The sequence below is a fragment of the Gymnoscopelus microlampas genome, assembly GCF_963454915.1.
Source record: "Gymnoscopelus microlampas genome assembly, chromosome: 15".
In the NCBI taxonomy this organism is placed as follows: Eukaryota; Metazoa; Chordata; class Actinopteri; order Myctophiformes; family Myctophidae; genus Gymnoscopelus; species Gymnoscopelus microlampas.
In genome coordinates this window covers 36,720,272-36,737,771 of record NC_139952.1, presented here as the reverse complement: position 1 = coordinate 36,737,771, position 17,500 = coordinate 36,720,272, and the positions used below count along the sequence as shown (strand labels likewise).

The following is a 17,500-nucleotide window of genomic DNA, read 5'->3' as shown; positions in this document are numbered from 1 at the left end:
GGAAATGGGGAGAGAGAGAGAGAGAGAGAGAGAGAGAGAGGAAGAGAAGGAATGAAGAAAGAGAGGGGAAATGGGGAAGAGGGAGCGAGGGAACAGAGAAACAGACTTGTGTTGACGGCAGCTGTCTCCATGGTAACCTCACATCATGTTAGGTTTGAATTTCTCTCCTCTCTCTGGCCCCGCATGACATGTCAGCATCTCCCTCTCTATCTCTGCCACTCCCTCTGTTGCAACTGCCTATTCTCTGTCTCTGTCTGTGTCTTTCCCTCTCTCTCTATATCGCTGTCTCTCTCGCTCTCATCTGTCTCTCTCTCTCTCTCTCTCTCTTTCTCTGTCCCTCTCTCTCTCTCTCTCTCATCTCTCTTCATGTGCTAAGTTTGACATTTGCGGCCCTACATGCCTCCTGGCCCCTTCATCTATGTAGTTGGCATAGGAACACCTAGTGTGTGACCCAGACAACACACTCTCACACACACACACACACACACACACACACACACACACACACACACACACACACACACACACACACACACACACACACACACACACACACACACACACACACACACACACACACTCTCTCTCCATCTCTCATGCTGTCTCACACACACAGGCATCTCAACAATAGTTCCAGACAGATAAAATATGAGCTGTCTCTATTATACCGGTTAACAATAGCACCACTTGACCAAACATGCTACTGCAACACAATACCTCCCATTCCGTCACCCTCAACCTCCCAGCAGCCCATTGAACCTGTGTGTCACGGACCCACATTATTCATGATCCACTTTAGTACTTTTAGGTCCCCGTAAATGTTGTTGATCTAAGATTAGGGCTGTCACGATCGTGACATTCTAGTTTGACGATAAATTGTCTCACACAAATAATTGCGATTAATGACTTAATTGTGTTTTTGGCATTGAACATTTGAACAAATGTATGCAAAGTATGTGTTTTCTGTTGCCTTTTAGGTTTTGTAAACACAAACTGCACAGGGCAGATATGTAAAATAACTTTAATATACAAAGCATGTTACTGAAATATGCAAAGGAAATTACTGACAATGACCAATGAATTGAATACACAATGGAAAGTTGGAAACAAGCCCTTAGGACTTTTTGTGTTATTCTTTTAGCATTATTGTATACCGTAATTATGCCTCTGCACTATTTAGCAAACTGTTAATAAAGTATTCAATCAATTATCAATCAAAACCAGTACCAATAATCAAAATAAATAATGTATTATGTCCAAAATAGGCCATATCGTCCGTCCCCCCACAATGGGATGTTTTTCCAACAACCTCAGTTGTTGACAGTGATTTATCATTGTTGAGCTATAATTGATGTGTTTATAAGTGTTTTTTGATACACAAATGTATGCAGGATGACAGATCGCAAACACAATCAGAATAACAGCGGACACAATCAAATCCAGGAGTCAATACGTGTGTGTGTGTGTGTGTGTGTGTGTGTGTCTGTGTGTGTCTGTGTGTGTGTGTGTGTGTGTGTGTGTGTGTGTGTGTGTGTGTTTGTGTGTGTGTGTGTGTGTGTGCGTGTGCGTGCTCGCAAACATCTGTGTGTATAAACAGCGGTCACTTATTATTTCGGCTGCCTGGTTCACAGTTGACTGAGCAGACATGAATAGTGGTATTAATAATTAATTGGACTAAACCCCCATCTCGCCCAAGCCCTGGATGCTGAAATCCACCAGGGTACTTTATATTGGCTCAGCCAAGTGGAAATAACATGGCAAATATGAATTCAACCTGCTGCAATGGAAACCCCAACCAGGGCTAAACTATTATCTGACTGTGTTTGTTGCACGCTGAACTAATGGAGCTTACAGCAGATTAACCACATTAACCCTGGTGTCCTTATTTTTGGTTATTGTTTTCAAAAACGGAACAGTGGTGTTAAGTAACTAAGTATGTTTACTCAATTACTGTACTTAAGTAACATTTTGTACTTAAAAGCATTTTTACTTTACTGGAGTGTTTCCAATTGTCAGTACTTACACTTCTACTCCACTACATCTCAGAGGAAAATATTGTACTTTTTACTACAATTATTTGAAAACTTTAGTTACTTTAGATTTTGATTATTATTACAAAACATACATTATGCACTTCAGCCCTACAGTATATACATTTTGGGAATGTGAAAATAGCCGATCTACAAGCTCACAATGTGTCGCGATGCAACACATTGTGAGCTTGTAGATCTGCTATATATTTTCCGCTTTTATTTGATTTATATTGTCCAGAGTTGGTTGACTGAGGACCGGCCTGTTTTAACATAGGAATTAAGCTACATTGAATTCATTTGAAAGGCCCACACAAGCCTTTTTTTCTGGACCCACACGTACACTCCTTCTCTTTGGCTTATAATTGATTTGAATCCCACTCGCCTGCTCCCCTGTGCTGCATCCTTCTCAGCTCTCCTACAATGTGAATCAATACAGAAAATAATAAAGACCATCGACTGCCCACTCTCCTTTATTTTGGGCTCAGTATTTGTCTAAAGTATTAATTATGTATGACAAGCGATAGTCTAGTGAGTGTAGTAAGCAAAGCACATAAACTCCTGATTAACAACGTGCTGTTGTTCTGAATTCGGCCCGCTTCCATTCCTATAAATGTTTTCACTCCCACTAACCAGGTTAGCTACTGAATAAACAATGTAAACTCTGTATACTAAAGTTGAGGGGGGTCCCCGAGCGGACCGTACTTGGTACTCTCCTTTTTCCCTCCACACCAAATTTCTTTGCCAAAAACAGTTAATCTAAAAGCTCACAATGTGTCGCAACAAGCTTGTAGATCTGCTGTTTGCGCTGAATGTTTGCCTATTTTTGCTTAATGTTGACCTATTTTTGCCACATATTTGCTTAGTATGAGATGCCCAGAATAGGGAAGAGGGTTCATATGGTTAAATCATCCAATTATCTCTGTAACTTTATCAGATTTCTGAAGTGTGCGCGCGCGTGTTTGTGTGTGTGTGTGTGTGCGCACGTGTTTGTGTCGATCTGTATGCGCATTTGCCTCTTTGCGTTATTCAAGAGGTACCTCGCTGTCTCCCAGCCGGGCCCTGGATCTTTTGGCAGACAGGCTGAGGTCCTGTGAACAATGCCCCAGGAGGGAGTCTGCTGTCTAGGGGAGAGAGAGGAGAGCCATCTGGCCCCTTCTGGTGCCTGTGGAGCTCCCGCTAGACTGACAAACAGCTTGCTAACCTGTCAGTATGATCTGCTGTTATCAGGAGTGTAGGAGAAAGGGAGCTGTATTTTCAATTTGCATCGCAAATGACACTCACTTAATTTCCCTGACTTGTGCAACTCTTTGCTGTGAGCTGTAACAATTAAAACACAACTTTTACCCTTAAACCTGTTGTCACAAAAGACCTACAGTAGAACAAATGTGGTTATTTTCATGTTCTCATCTGAGAACTTGTTTCATATTTCCCAACAATAACTGGTAAAAATGTAATTTAAATGTTCTCGATCTGAAAGTAAGACTGCCTTGTTTTTTTTGGAAGGCAGGATGGGAGTGACAATGTATTAGCTTGAATTCTTTCACTTAACTATAGCATCAACGCTTAATACTGTACATTATGGTCTATGAACTCTATGGCATGATATAATAATCAAAATGTGAGTGTAGGGTGAGAAAGGGGCTGTAGTGTTCTGCAATCTCAGCAGAACCCAGGAGGAGTCTCTCTGTGTGAGCAAAGGACATGAAATTTGTCAAATCTGTTCTGGCACCTCACCCTCCCTCTCCTCTCTCCTCTGCCAAGCTCCTTCACTCCTTTCCTCAGCTTATCTCTCCCTCTCTCTCCATCACTCCCCATCAGTTACGCTCTTTCTCTCTCTCTCTCTCTCTCTCTCTCTCTCTCTCTCTCTCTCTCTCTCTCCCTCTCTCTCTCGCTGTGTAAAGAGGTGAGGTCATGGACACTGTTTGCTTCTCTCTCTTAACTCTCACAGTCACACTTATGTGGTAACTTATTGTGTGTGTGTGTGTGTGTGTGTGTGTGTGTGTGTGTGTGTGTGTGTGTGTGTGTGTGTGTGTGTGTGTGTGTGTGTGTGTGTGTGTGTGTGTGTGTGTGTGTGTGTGTGTGTGTGTGTGTGTGTGTGTGTGTGCGTGCGTGCGTGCGTGCGTGTGCGTGCGCGCGTGCGCGCGCGCGCGCGCGCACATGCAGTCAGTGTCCCAAGTGGAGGCCAGGCTAAGTGCTAAAAGTATTGGCGTGTTGAGAAAGCAGCAGGTCAAATAGATGATGTCAGCCAGACCGTCCTCTCACCTCAACACTCAGCAGGGACATAACCCTGGTCCTCCACAAGCACTAGGACACCATCCAACCACATAACCCTGGTCCTCCAGGCCTCAGAACACCCTCCAACCACATAAACCTGGTGCTCCAGGCCTCAGGACACCGTCCAACCACATAATCCTGGTCCTCCAGGCCTCCACAAGTCCTTGAATGACCAGGGTTTTGTGTTTGTAGGGGGTCTGTCTTACGACTTGTGGAGGTCTGAAGGACTGTCCTCCAGACCTCCACAAGTCCCTGAGACTTTTTTATTGATTGATTAAATGTACTTTATTTACAGTTTGCAAACAGTACAGCAAGTACAAGTACGCAAGCAATGCTAAAAGGATAACATTAAAAAAAAGGCTTGATGGCTTGTTTCCATTGTGGTTCTGCAGTATGTATTCAATTCATAATCAAGACATATGCGCCCCCCCTCCCGTTGTGAAATGTTTTTTTCTTAGTTTCTTTTATGGGAAAAGAGCCATTGTACAAGCTCACTCTGCATCGGCCTGCGCCACGTCGAGCATGTAAATCTGCTATTTTCGCTGACCTGACCAAAAATAAAGCGTATCGTCGAGTTAAAATGACATAATAATTGTAATTGACAGGAGTTGTTGTTGTTGTGTTGACAGGAGGTACCAGGGACATCGGCTCAGCCCTGACCAGGATGTGCATGAGACACCGCAGCATTGAGGCCAAACTACGCCAGTTCTCCATGTGAGTAGATCTGTGTGTGTGTGTGTGTGCGCGTGTGTCCGTGTGTCCGTGTGTGTGTGTGTACGTGCACACGCACGTGTGCTTCTGTCCATCTGCTCATCTTCTTGGTCCTCTTCTCTGTATGAGTTGTGTCCTCTCTGTTACCTCGTGTTCACCTCCTCCTCCTCACAGGAATCTATCTGCTCCTCCTTCCTCTGCACCTCCTGCTGTGAGAGCCTCTGTAGCTATTCTCTTCTCCTCCATTCTCTCTGTCCTCCTTAATGTCCTTTCCTCTCCCAGATTTGTCCCTGATGTGTGTGTGTGTGTGTGTGTGTGTGTGTGTGTGTGTGTGTGTGTGTGTGTGTGTGTGTGTGTGTGTGTGTGTGTGTGTGTGTGTGTGTGTGTGTGTGTGTGTGTGTGTGTGTGTGTGGCACGCATGCGTGTGCATGAGTCCATTACCTGTCCCTGTATGAGAGCAGATCGTGAAATGAGACAACCTGCTGAGTTGAAGAACACAGGGCTTAATGCATGTACATACACTATGTACTGTATGCACATATTAATAACATCACCATGAAATGCATATACATGCAGACACACACACACACACACACACGCACACACACACACACACACACACACACACACACACACACACACACACACACACACACACACACACACACACACACACAGACATACACATCTATACAAACATGCATTAATCTGTTTTATCTTTTGTATATGTGTATGTGTGTGTGTGTGCGTGTGCTTGCGTGCAGGGTGTTTCTGGACTGTCTGATCAACCCTCTCCAGGAGCAGATGGAAGAGTGGAAGAGAGTAGCCAACACTCTGGACAAGGACCACGCCAAAGGTACACACACACACACACACACACACACACACACACACACACACACACACACACACACACACACACACACACACACACACACACACACACACAGGTGTTTAGAATTATATACATAAGGTCATAACATGGACACACGGACATATACAGTATATACTACACATATTCATATTATGGACATGCACACATACCTTCATACACATTATAAACAGTACAGTACCGTAGTACCAGTACCTTTCTGTGTGGAGTTTGCATGTTTTCCCCGTGTCCCCTAGGGTAGGTACCCTCACAAAAAAAACATGCAGTAATCCTGGTCTCTATACTGCCTCCCCCTGGTCAGCAGGGGCGCCTGATGGAGGGGAAAGGAACTGGTTTGAATAATGTGTTCCTTCCACACGCTACGTCCTACCGGGGAAACTCCCCCCTGTCAGGTGATAAGAAGCGGCCTACTCACTCCTCATGCATTGAAGGAAGCATGAGCTCAGTTCGGGGCTCTCCCCAGGCTGGCAGAGGGAGAGTAGTAGTAGTTACAAAATCGTGGGATAAAAAAATAAGAAAAGAAAAGTGAACGTTACTGTGTGTGTGTTTGTGTGCATATCTGTGCATATCTTCCACACAACTTTTATGTTGGGGGGGGGGATGCATGGCCCACAGAACCAGGTTTATCCCCCTTTTCATCCAGTGACAGCTCTTCCCTCTGTTCTTCCTCTATTATGCAGTCCATCCATATACAGTATAGGAAATGAGACACCATTTTCTCTTTAAGGGTTCTCCAAAGGAGGTCGTCCTATATGCTAGAACACTCTCCCTCTCTCTCTCCCACCCTCCATCTCTCTCTCTCTCTCTCTCTCTCTTTTCATATATGAACTTCATATATGAACTTCTTCTTTAACCACTTGAACCCAACAAAAGTGATTTGTTGTAAATGGAAAAAAGAGCATTGGATTGAAGTTCTCAGTCCACGACTTTGTATTCCATAGAAGTCAGCATGTCTTCTATGGAAGCATGTTGTGCAGCGAAAATAGCCAATCTACAAGCTTCTTTTATTATGTTAAGATTGGAGCATTTGAAGTGGTCAAACTAGCAATATGTTCAGAAACTTCCATAAAATCTTAATGGTCTCGGATATTTCATGTAAAAGCCTCAATCTGTGATTTATTCACCTGGTTGGAAGTATAGAACAGCAGGAACAATATTACTAAAACATCATACTTTTACATATTGTGTTAGTAGTAGTAATAGTAATAGTTTAGTAATCAGGGCTCCTTTCATACCGCACATTAGGACTTGATCATACAAACTTTTTCAGTCCTGAGATTTTATCTTGCTTTAATCCATGAAAGAGGTTCAAGTGCTGAGCCAACTTAGATCCAGTTTACAAAGTCTACACAGCGTTACTTTGTTTTAACCACTATTATGAGACCTAGCGTCCTTATTCTGGGCTTAACAGGTGAACATTCAGGGATAATAGCAGATCTACGGCTATTTTCGGGCAATGGTGTACAGGGAAAAAAGGACAGGGCCAATGTATAGACCACAAGGGGGGACCCCGGTCAACTGAAGTATATAGGGAAGGGGTCTTCAACAGGGGGTCCTGGACAAAGTAAAAAAAAAAAGTTTAATCTGAAACACAATTTTATACAATATAGAGGGGGTCCCTGCTTCATCTCTCTCTCAGCTAGGTGGTCCTTGGCCTGAAAAACGTTGAAGACCCCTGATATAGGGTTTAAGTGGTTGACTGTTTCTTTTGTTTTCTCGTGTCTCCGTCCTCCTCTGTTGTTCTCCCGTCCGTCTCTGTCTTCCAACGTGTTTCAATTCCGATTCCCCGCCAAACGTCGTCTCCCTCCAATGCTTGTCATCATAAAAGCAATGGAGGAAGAGGAGGAGGAGGAAGATGGAGAAGAGAGTAGATCTTCAGTTGCTGGTTAGTCGGTCTCCACAATAAAACCCTGAGTGTCAGTTTAACATGAGTGTAAGAACGGACCCTTACGCATTAAACTGAGACTGGGGATTTTACTGTGTAGATTCCCTTTGCGGTGTTTCCTTTTATCGTGGATTTAGCATGTCGTGTGTGTGTGTGTGCGTGCGTGTGTGTGTGTGTGTGTGTGTGTGCTGCGTGTGCATGTGTGCGTTTCCCTCGGCAGAGTACAAGAAGGCACGTCAGGAGATCAAAAAGAAATCCTCTGATACTCTGAAGCTGCAGAAGAAAGCCAAGAAAGGTGAGGAGACAAATTGAGTGATTTTACTTATTTTTATTTATTGTGTCAATATACGTATGTACGGTATATGTATGGTATTTTCAGGCTTTTTGTGCTCATTTTGTTTTCCATTCTTTACTTCTAATTATTTTTTTACCCCTTGAACTGCAAACGTGAAAGCCTGCATAAACAAGAGTTCACCTCACTGTAATCGTGTTGTGACAATAAGATTGATTTATTGATTCATTTACAGTCGTCAAAACTTGATTACTGTAACTCGCTCCTTACTGGCCTCCTAGCATTTGCACTTACTGTAAGCCCCTCCAAATGATCCAGAATGCCGCAGGACACTTGGTCTTCAACCAGACAAAATGTTCACATGTCTCCCCCCCTTATCCACTCCCTCCATTGGCTCCCAGTTACTGCCCGCACAGAGCACAAAACACTGATGTTGGCCTTCAGAGCAACCAAAGGTATGGCATATCTTCAAAGCCTGATCTAACCCTACAACCCCTCCCGCTCACTCAGATCAGCTAACACAGGGAAGCTGTCAGAACCTTCCCTAAAACATCCGGGACAGTGCTCCACACGTCCCAGACTCTTCTCCCTTCTGGCTCCCAAACTGTGGAACGAACTCCCCATTGCGGTTAGAACTGCAGACTCCCAATTTTCCACCATAATCTGAAGACTCACCTCTTCAGACTCCACCTTAGCCCGTAGCACTTGCCCTGGCATTGACGACCTTGTTTAAAATGCAATTTAGATGTAGACAGATGCCGGAAGGTTCATTTGTTGCCCTGGCATCCTATAGTTTCAATGTACAGATTATTTATTTTTTGATATTATACTGTTTTGACTTGATGATAGGTTCTTGGTTTACCTATGATCCGAGATTACTATTTCTATGCATTTGATGTTATTACCTTGTGTTTACCTTGCTTACTGTAAATTGCTTTGGATTAAGAGCGTTAAGAGCTAAATGACTAAATTGTAATTGATTGAATATTTTCACTGACGATCGGGAATTATTTCCGTTTCCTTTTCTGTCTCGACTCTCGGACCATTCAACTCCCTATCTACCGCCTTGTGGCATCCCATCACGCACCGCTCCATCCAGCTGATGTGTTTGGTAAGCTGCTGCACCCACACCTTTCTGCTGCTGCATACCCTCCCGTTTCGTTTGATCCATCTCCCACCTAACTGCTTCACAAAACAGTACCTCATTATTGCCGTGATTAAAGTCCTGTTGAGAAAAACTTTCGCACACCTTGAATAAAAGCTTAAAGTGCAGGTGCGTAGGCAAACAAGTGCACATCAATAATAAAAGAATACGCCCACACACTGCCGAACGGCACGGTACGTCAAAAAAGTAATAGGTCACGGTCAAGATCGAGAGCAGATAGGTGTACTTCAATGAAAGTTGGTGGAATGGTCAATAGAGCGCCCCGAAGAGATTTCTGATAACTTAAACCATGTACAGTATACATCATTGACCAGAGTCCCACAGGGGTCTGTACTTGATCCCCTCCTTTTTCCCTCTTCACTCTTCGCTGAAAATAGCCAATCTACAAGCTGATGAGTTGCGTTGTGAGGTGTTTTGAGCTTGTAGGCCTTCTGTTTCTCTTTGCCTATTTATGACATCATGTCCAGAATAGGGAATGCTACATGTAGGCTTTATATGGGTAACTGTTGGGTCATCAAGGCCAGAATTACTGCACCTAACCGGTCATATAGTAGCTCTGGAATGGAGAGGCTTGGAGCATGAGGCGTTGGTGCGGGCAGATGCAGTCTTTCTTCTTCTTGTTAAAGGTAGAGCGAGAGGGGATGACATGAGACATAAATCATGAGCCGGTGTCCCACCCTACCAAGAGCCCTCCAGGAGACTGTCAGCTCCTGTACATTTTTCAGACGCTCGTCAGCTAAATCCCTAGCAACGTTGTGACAAACTGCCCTCTCCCTCCACACACACACACACACACACACCAGTGGCGTGCACAGACATTTTGAGGGGCAGGTGCTCAAGTAAATTATACTTTTTTTTGTTGACTTGGTCTGCTCTCTTTTCCCTCTACACCTATACCTCTTGCTATTTTTGGCTAAAGTTCTCCTCAGAAAAGGGATGCTAGGTTTCGAGTGGTTAAGGTAAAAAGAAAAATCCTATCACATAAAGATTTGGCGGACCCCCTGCAGTAACTCTGAGGACCCCCTTGGGGTCCCGGACCCCCTGTTGAAGACCCCTGCTTTAAACTGAAAAAAAAAAAACTTTTCAAAAGGGCACTTCTGGTCAAGACACACACATCTGCTGTTGAAACCATCTCCAGACCACTCTGGTCTGCTGAAATATGTTCTCAGATATTTCACTGGTCGTGTGACTCATAGTTTCATTCATTTGTGTGAGTCAGATTTTGAGGTCTATGCGCTAGAAAACAACAACAGTGTTATGTTGACCCCAAGGTTATTAAAACATTTCATTAATATTATTTTCATATTGACTTTGTTTTCAGTTTAGTTTTAATTAGTTTTTAATGTGGGCGTGCTACTTTATTTTTATTTTTTTTTAAATCTAATAACATTTATATACTATATATATAATATTTAATGAAAAAAGTTCAATTTAAAAAGTTCTTTATTCACAGAACTACGAGAATTAAAAATAATAGGCTTATGTAAGAAATATTGTCAAAGACTAAAACTAAGGACATTTTAGTTAGGTTTGTAAACACATAATACAGTTTCAGACAGTTATATATATAATCTTTTTTTTCTTAAAGCCTTGTTTTAATTTTTATTTCAGTTGAGTTTATTTCAGAATGTATAAAAAGTTAAATATTTTAGAAACATTTCGAAAGATTTTCTTTTTTCCAAAATAGGGACGGCAATTTAATGTAATACATTTGAAATTCAATTGTTACATTGTGACATAATATCAAACATATCAGAAAGTCTACTTAATTACAGTATATACATTTATTTCGGTCTGACAAGAAGCAGGGATTAAACATACTATTGTATCTCCCCACCAGTGATAAAAATGAAGGGTCGGCTATCAAAGACAAAGCCATGGATTTCCCTACATACGCCCCCAGAAAATCGAACTCTGATTTTAAATTACAGTGCTTGCATACAGTACATTTTAGCATGGGGGTACACAAATTGAAGAGTGTCAGTATTAATGCAACGTCCCACACATTGAACTATAGGGCAGGGGTCTTCAACGTTTTCAGCCCAAGGACCCCCTAGCTGAGAGAGAGATGAAGCAGGGACCCCCTCTATATTGTATCAAATTGTGTTTCAGATTCAGCTTTTCTTGTTTACGTGGCTCTGCTCTTTTTCCCCTCTACACCAATAGCTCTTTGCCAAAAATAGCCGATCTACAAGCTCACAACGCCTCGCGCTGCGAGGCGTTGTGAGCTTGTAGATCTGCTATTTTTGGCTGAGGTTCTCCTCAGAAAAGGGATGCTAGGGTTCAAGTGGTTAAGGTAAAAAAAAATCATACCACACAAAGATTTGGCGGACCCCCTGTAGTACCTCTAAGGACCCCCCAGGGGCCCCGGACCCCCTGTTGAAGACCCCTGCTATAGGGGGAACTAATGCTATGTATGTGTTACCCATTAAATTATACAGGGACCACAAGTAAACAAGAATAAAAACTAAAACGTTATCCCTTGACTTTGGAACAAGCAGTCCTGGTTTGATGTATCATTAAAAGAGACTTATTATGATTGGAAACAAGAGCGTGTTATCCCTGCCGACAAAACAAAAGGACTCGATGGCTTCCAGCATTTAAGTCAAAATAAACAGGACCCGGCATCGACCCCTGAGGAGCCTCAGATGTGGGTGAACCACTTCAGTGCGACAGCCCTGTCATTACACCACAAAGAGGAAACTCTCACTGCACTGGTATGAACGTAATGAGAGATGGATGGAGGGAAAGGGGTGCGAGTCGGGGACAGGGAGAGAGAAAAGCAGGAAGTCCCATTGCATTACTGCGAAATGTAATTAAATGGAATTAACCACTTGAACCCTATGTATTTATTAGACCGGGTCCCCAAGGGATCTATACTCGACTCGTACTAATACTTTATTAGTCATAAATGTAAACAGCATGTGGTACAGTACATAAAAGCTAAAAGGATAACACAAAAATGTCCTGGGGACTGATTGATTGATTGAATACTTTATTTAGAAGTTTGCAGAAAAAAAGCACTTGGAAGTACAGTTTAAATACAAGGTCAACTAAATAGGATTGAAAATCCCATGAAAGCCTAATGGCTTGTTTCAAATAGGGACTTGTTTACATTGTGATCCTATCTATTCAATTAATCAACATAGCATACAAAATTAACACAATAATGCATGTCATCAACGAATACAAATACTATATCTACAAAAGAGATGGGAAATGTACATGTACCTCCCCTTGTGGTCTCCTGATAGATGTTTTTTCAGGCCAATTTAGAAAGAAACCAGTGTTACGCATCCTTTAATGCGTTGGTTCTCAAAGTGGGGTCCGGGGACCCCCCTCAGGGGTACCTGAGGGGGTTCCAGGGGGTCCCCAGCTAAATGATGGACAGGGACCAAATGGACCTTTATGAGTCTGTAACTCTGAGAGTGTAGTACAAATGGAACCAAATGGACCCTAACGGGCCTAACGGCTCAGAGTTAAATTAACATTGATTTTACAATATGAATTGGGGTCCCAGAGGTATGAATGCCATTAAATGGGGGTCCGTAGCCTAATGCATGTCAAACTGGGGGTCCTTGAAATTAAAATGGTTGAGAATCACTGCTAGAGAGCCGTAAAAACCTTCTCTTATTGGGGTCCCTGGTTTATCTTTGTAAATGGGGGTCCACGGGCTAATAAGTGTAACTTTGGGGGTCCTTGACATGAAAAAGTTTGAGAACCACTGCTTTAATGGATGGTGTCAGGGCATTCCACATTTTGGTGGCAGAGCGGTAAGAATGACAACTTTCCCATGTTTCCTGCTCATTTTCACCCTCTACACCAATTCTCTTGGTATTCTCAAAAATAGCCAATCTACAAGCTCACAAAGCGTCACGTAGGGATGCCACGATGGTGGGGGGGGGGGGGGGGGACTGACGGAGCGAAGGATAAGACGGAAAAGAGAAGAGGGAACCCTCATTGTGTTGCTATGGAAGCGATAAATGAACGACGGAGGAAAGAATAAACAGAGAGAATAACAGACGGAAAGAGCTGGATGGCAAAACAATAAAGAGAGAAGAGGGAAATCCGAACGTGTTGCTATGAATGTAACGAGGAAGGGAAGAAGGAACCGGAACGAGATTAACCCATTAAAACCGGGGAAGCATCTGTGTCATTTTAGATTTTAGCGTTGACTATTCAAAAATAGCAGATCTACAAAACATTTTTGCTAATCTTTGAATATAAATATATATTTTTAAGCGAACTTTTTAAACTCAAATGTTTGCTACTGGGAGGTCCCTGGAACACTATTTTTGAGATGGGGGTCCGTGGCCAAATACATATAATTCTGGGGGTCCTTGACATGAAAAGGTTTGAGAACTACTGACATTAGTTTTTCAGAAAACTGTTAGGATTTAGAAGACATTTTGTAGAATCGGCCTCAGGTCTTAATGGGTTAAGAGAATGGGGAACACAGTGTTGAGAACGATAGGGACAGATGCACGGAATGTGAAATAGTATTCATATTGTGGAAAACCAGAATAGTCCCTTGAATGAATTCTCTCTCTCTCTCGGTAGAACATTTTCCCTGGAAATGTGAGAGCGAGAGAGACAGAGCTCCGATCCATTGGACCCGACCACATAACTAGCCTGTAACTCTCACCAGAGAAATAAAAACTCTTAATTGCATGTTTATGTCCCCTCTGGAACGCACACACACAGACGAACGAGATTACCGAACGATTTTGTTAAACGCTCGGCCCTGGTGCGAGGAATCGGGGTCTGTTTTCTTTTTTTTGTTCTGCACAGCACACAATGTCCCCGATAACAAAATACTTCTTTTCATTGCCTCGTAACATGAGGACAGATGGAACCTGTCGTGAAGAAAAGAAAGAATATGTGCAAATGGTCTTGTTTCTTTTCCCTTTCATCGACGAAACAACAACATCAGGAAATATAATATTCCTTAATCCCTCTTGATTGTGTTGTTCCGAGATCAAAATGGGGGGGGGTGAAGCTGTTGTTATTTTCAGACGTTTTCTTTCATGTGGCGAGATGCTTGGCGATGAGGATTTCCCAGATGGAGGGGAGACACTGTGACTGCTGTTTTCTGAAAGCTTGAAGTTTGAAATGGACAAACTGGTTCGCACTGTAAACAGCATTGTGTTTATATCAGTTTATATTTCTCTCTCCCCTCCTCTCTCTCTCTCTTTTCCCTCTCTCTCTCTCTTTCTCCTGTCTCCTTAACACACTCTTTCTGGCTACCTGCCACGTGTCTGTCTCCCCATTTTGTGTGTGTGTGTGTGTGTGTGTGTGTGTGTGTGTGTGTGTGTGTGTGTGTGTGTGTGTGTGTGTGTGTGTGTGTGTGTGTGTGTGTGTGCACATGATTGTCCCTTGTATGTCTTTTTCACTGACTCCCTGTATGTATGTATAAATGTGTGTGTGTGTGTGGGCATGTATATGTCTGTCTTTCTTTCTCTCTCTCTCTCTCTCTCTCTCCCTCCCCCTCTCCCTCCTTCTCTCTCTCTCCCTCTCTCTCTCTCTCTCTCTCTCTCTCTCTCTCTCTCTCCCTCCCCCTCTCCCTCCTTCTCTCTCTCTCCCTCTCTCTCTCTCTCTCTCTCTCTCTCTCTCTCTCCTTCTCTCTCCTCTCTCTCTCTCTTTCTCTCTCTCCCTCCCTCCCTCCCTCTCTCTCCTTCTCTCTCTCTCTCTCTCTCTCCCTCTCTCTCTGTCTCTGCAGGCCGTGGAGACCTGCAGCCTCAGCTGGACAGCGCCATGCAGGATGTGAATGATAAGTACCTGCTGCTGGAGGAGACAGAGAAGCAGGCTGTGAGGAAGGCCCTGGTGGAGGAGAGGAGTCGCTTCTGCACCTTCGTCACCATGCTGCGGCCCGTCGTGGTCAGTGATGGAGTTACACATTTAGACCTGTTAAACCTACAGTATATACCTCTCAAGCCGGGAACGCCTCTGTGTCTTTTTCATTTCTTTATTTTTAAAGATTTCGCGTTTTTCAGAAAACTTATGTCAGGATTTAGAAGGCGTTTTTAGAATCAGCCTCAAGTCTAAATGGGTTAAACCAGGGGTCTTCAACAGGATGTCCGGGACCCCTGGGGGGTCCTTAGAGGTACTACAGGGGGTCCGCCAAATCTTTGTCTGATAGGATTTTTTTTTTACCTTAACCACTTGAACCCTAGCGTCCCTTTTCTGAGGAGAACTTCAGCCAAAAATAGCAGATCTACAAGCTCACAACGCCTCGCGCTGCGAGGCGTTGTGAGCTTGTAGATCGTCTATTTTTGGAAAAGAGCTATTGGTGTAGAGGGAAAAAAGAGCAGAGCCACGTAAACAAAAAAAGTTGAATCTGAAACACAATTTGATACAATATAGAGGGGGTCCCTGCTTCATCTCTCTCTCAGCTAGGGGGTCCTTGGGCTGAAAACGTTGAAGACCCCTGGGTTAAACCCTATATGGTTGACCGGAGTCCCTCTGGGTTTTATACTAGTGTCTTTTCTGTTTTTGTGCTATATTAAATAGTGTACAAATGTCAGACTCTTACAGAGTTACAAATGGATAAATAAAGACGTGAATATCTTACTGTGCAGAACAACCGTTGAACAGAAACGTCTAGTTACTTTACACCACTGTTCTATAAATCTAATTATTTTGCTGGAAATTTTCTGTCACTGTAGTGTAAACGTGGCTTAAAACATGGTAATCATTACCTAACCACCCACACACATTACCAGGTATTGTTTAATTTCAAATTGAATTATTCTACTTAAAATGGTTTATTGGGGCTCCTTACAAATTGCATTGTTTGTTTTTAATGTCAATAATTAAAGTAGCTATTCTTCTTAATACATAAAAAAAAAGTGATCTACGTAGTTAGTGGCAGTGTCTGAGACAACAGATGCTGACTGAATGCGTGTGAGCGCGCATGCGCGTCCGCAACTGGTCTCGGCCCACATCAAGTCACCATTTGACCAATTCGGCCCCGACCCCAAAATGAGTTCGACACCCCTGGTCTAGGAGAATAAACATCTCGACAAGCAAAACATATTTCATGTTGTTGCAATGTAGACCCCCTGAAAGTGGTGGCACTTTTGTCACTGTGTTTTTACAGTACTTACTGTACATTATCCTATGTTGTTTGTCTGATGATTTGAGCTCAGCCATGATGCTGCTTTCCCTGCCCACGTCTGTCATGAAAAATGACTGATTGTCGTGCGTGTGTGTGTGTGTGTTAGGAAGAGGAGATGACCATGTTGGGGGAGATCACCCACCTCCAGACCCTGACAGATGATCTCAAAGCTCTCACCATGGACCCCCACAAGCTGCCCCCCTCCAGTGAACAGGTACACACACTCTCTGTCTGTCCTATCTCTACTCTCTCTCTGCCCCCTCTTTATTTCCCTCTCTTCCTCTCTCCCTCTCCTCTCCCATCTATTCTTCCTCTCTGCCTCTCTCGCCCTTCTTTGTTTCCTCTCACACTTTCGCTCTCTGTCTCACTCCCTCTCTTCTCCCTCCCATCTCTGCCTCTCTCTGCCTCTCTCTGTTCTACCTTTCCCTTCACGCTCCTAATTCCTTTTCTCCAATATCCGTACGCTCTCTCCTTTGACTCCTGTGTCTCACTTCCTATCTCTCTTTCTCTCTCTCTCTCTCTCTCTCTCTCTCTCTCTCTCTCTCTCTCTCTCTCTCTCTCTCTCTCTCTCTCCAGGTCATCGTTGACCTCAAGGCCTCTGAGTGCACCTGGTCCTACCAGACTCCGCCCTCGTCACCGAGCACCACCGTATCCAGGAAGTCCAGCATGTGCAGGTTGGTTACCACGGCAGCTCCTGCTGCACATAAACACAGCAAACTGCTCACTTCAACTTTCCACCCAAACCAACACGTCCCACTGTCCTGTCCTCTACTGCTCCCCTGTGCACCAGAGACGGTACTGCAGGCTGAATCTGGGAAAAAACATTAGTGCACACAGCTGAGCTGACATGTTCCTTATTCCTCCAGTCCTGACCCTTCTGATTTTAGATTTTTGACTTGATTTCGGTCATAGAAATACAAGTTTCAACACAATATAACTTCAACCCGGGATGTACACATAAAAGTGTAATAAAGCACTTATTTACAACCCTGTACCTGGGTTGCATGCATGCATGCATGCACCATCTCTCTGGTGTCACTTTCCTGTCACTCTATACTTTTCTAGTATAATAATAATAGTAGAATAGTGTCGCTTAACCACTTTCAACCTGGCACCCCTATTGTGGGTGCC

The 17,500-nt window shown here is 43.5% G+C and overlaps 1 protein-coding gene across 1 annotated transcript in view; it reads left to right on the top strand.

The window, feature by feature from the left end:
• Positions 1-17,500, top strand: part of LOC311062088 (protein MTSS 1-like) — a 77,571-nt gene that overhangs the window by 46,865 nt on the left and 13,206 nt on the right. Inside the window, exons 4-10 of the mRNA XM_084080876.1 lie at positions 4,937-5,021; positions 5,783-5,874; positions 8,016-8,090; positions 9,187-9,198; positions 14,972-15,129; positions 16,476-16,583; positions 16,946-17,043. Of these exons, the coding sequence (XP_083937002.1) occupies positions 4,937-5,021; positions 5,783-5,874; positions 8,016-8,090; positions 9,187-9,198; positions 14,972-15,129; positions 16,476-16,583; positions 16,946-17,043 (628 nt within the window). The remainder of the gene's footprint in view (positions 1-4,936; positions 5,022-5,782; positions 5,875-8,015; positions 8,091-9,186; positions 9,199-14,971; positions 15,130-16,475; positions 16,584-16,945; positions 17,044-17,500) is intronic.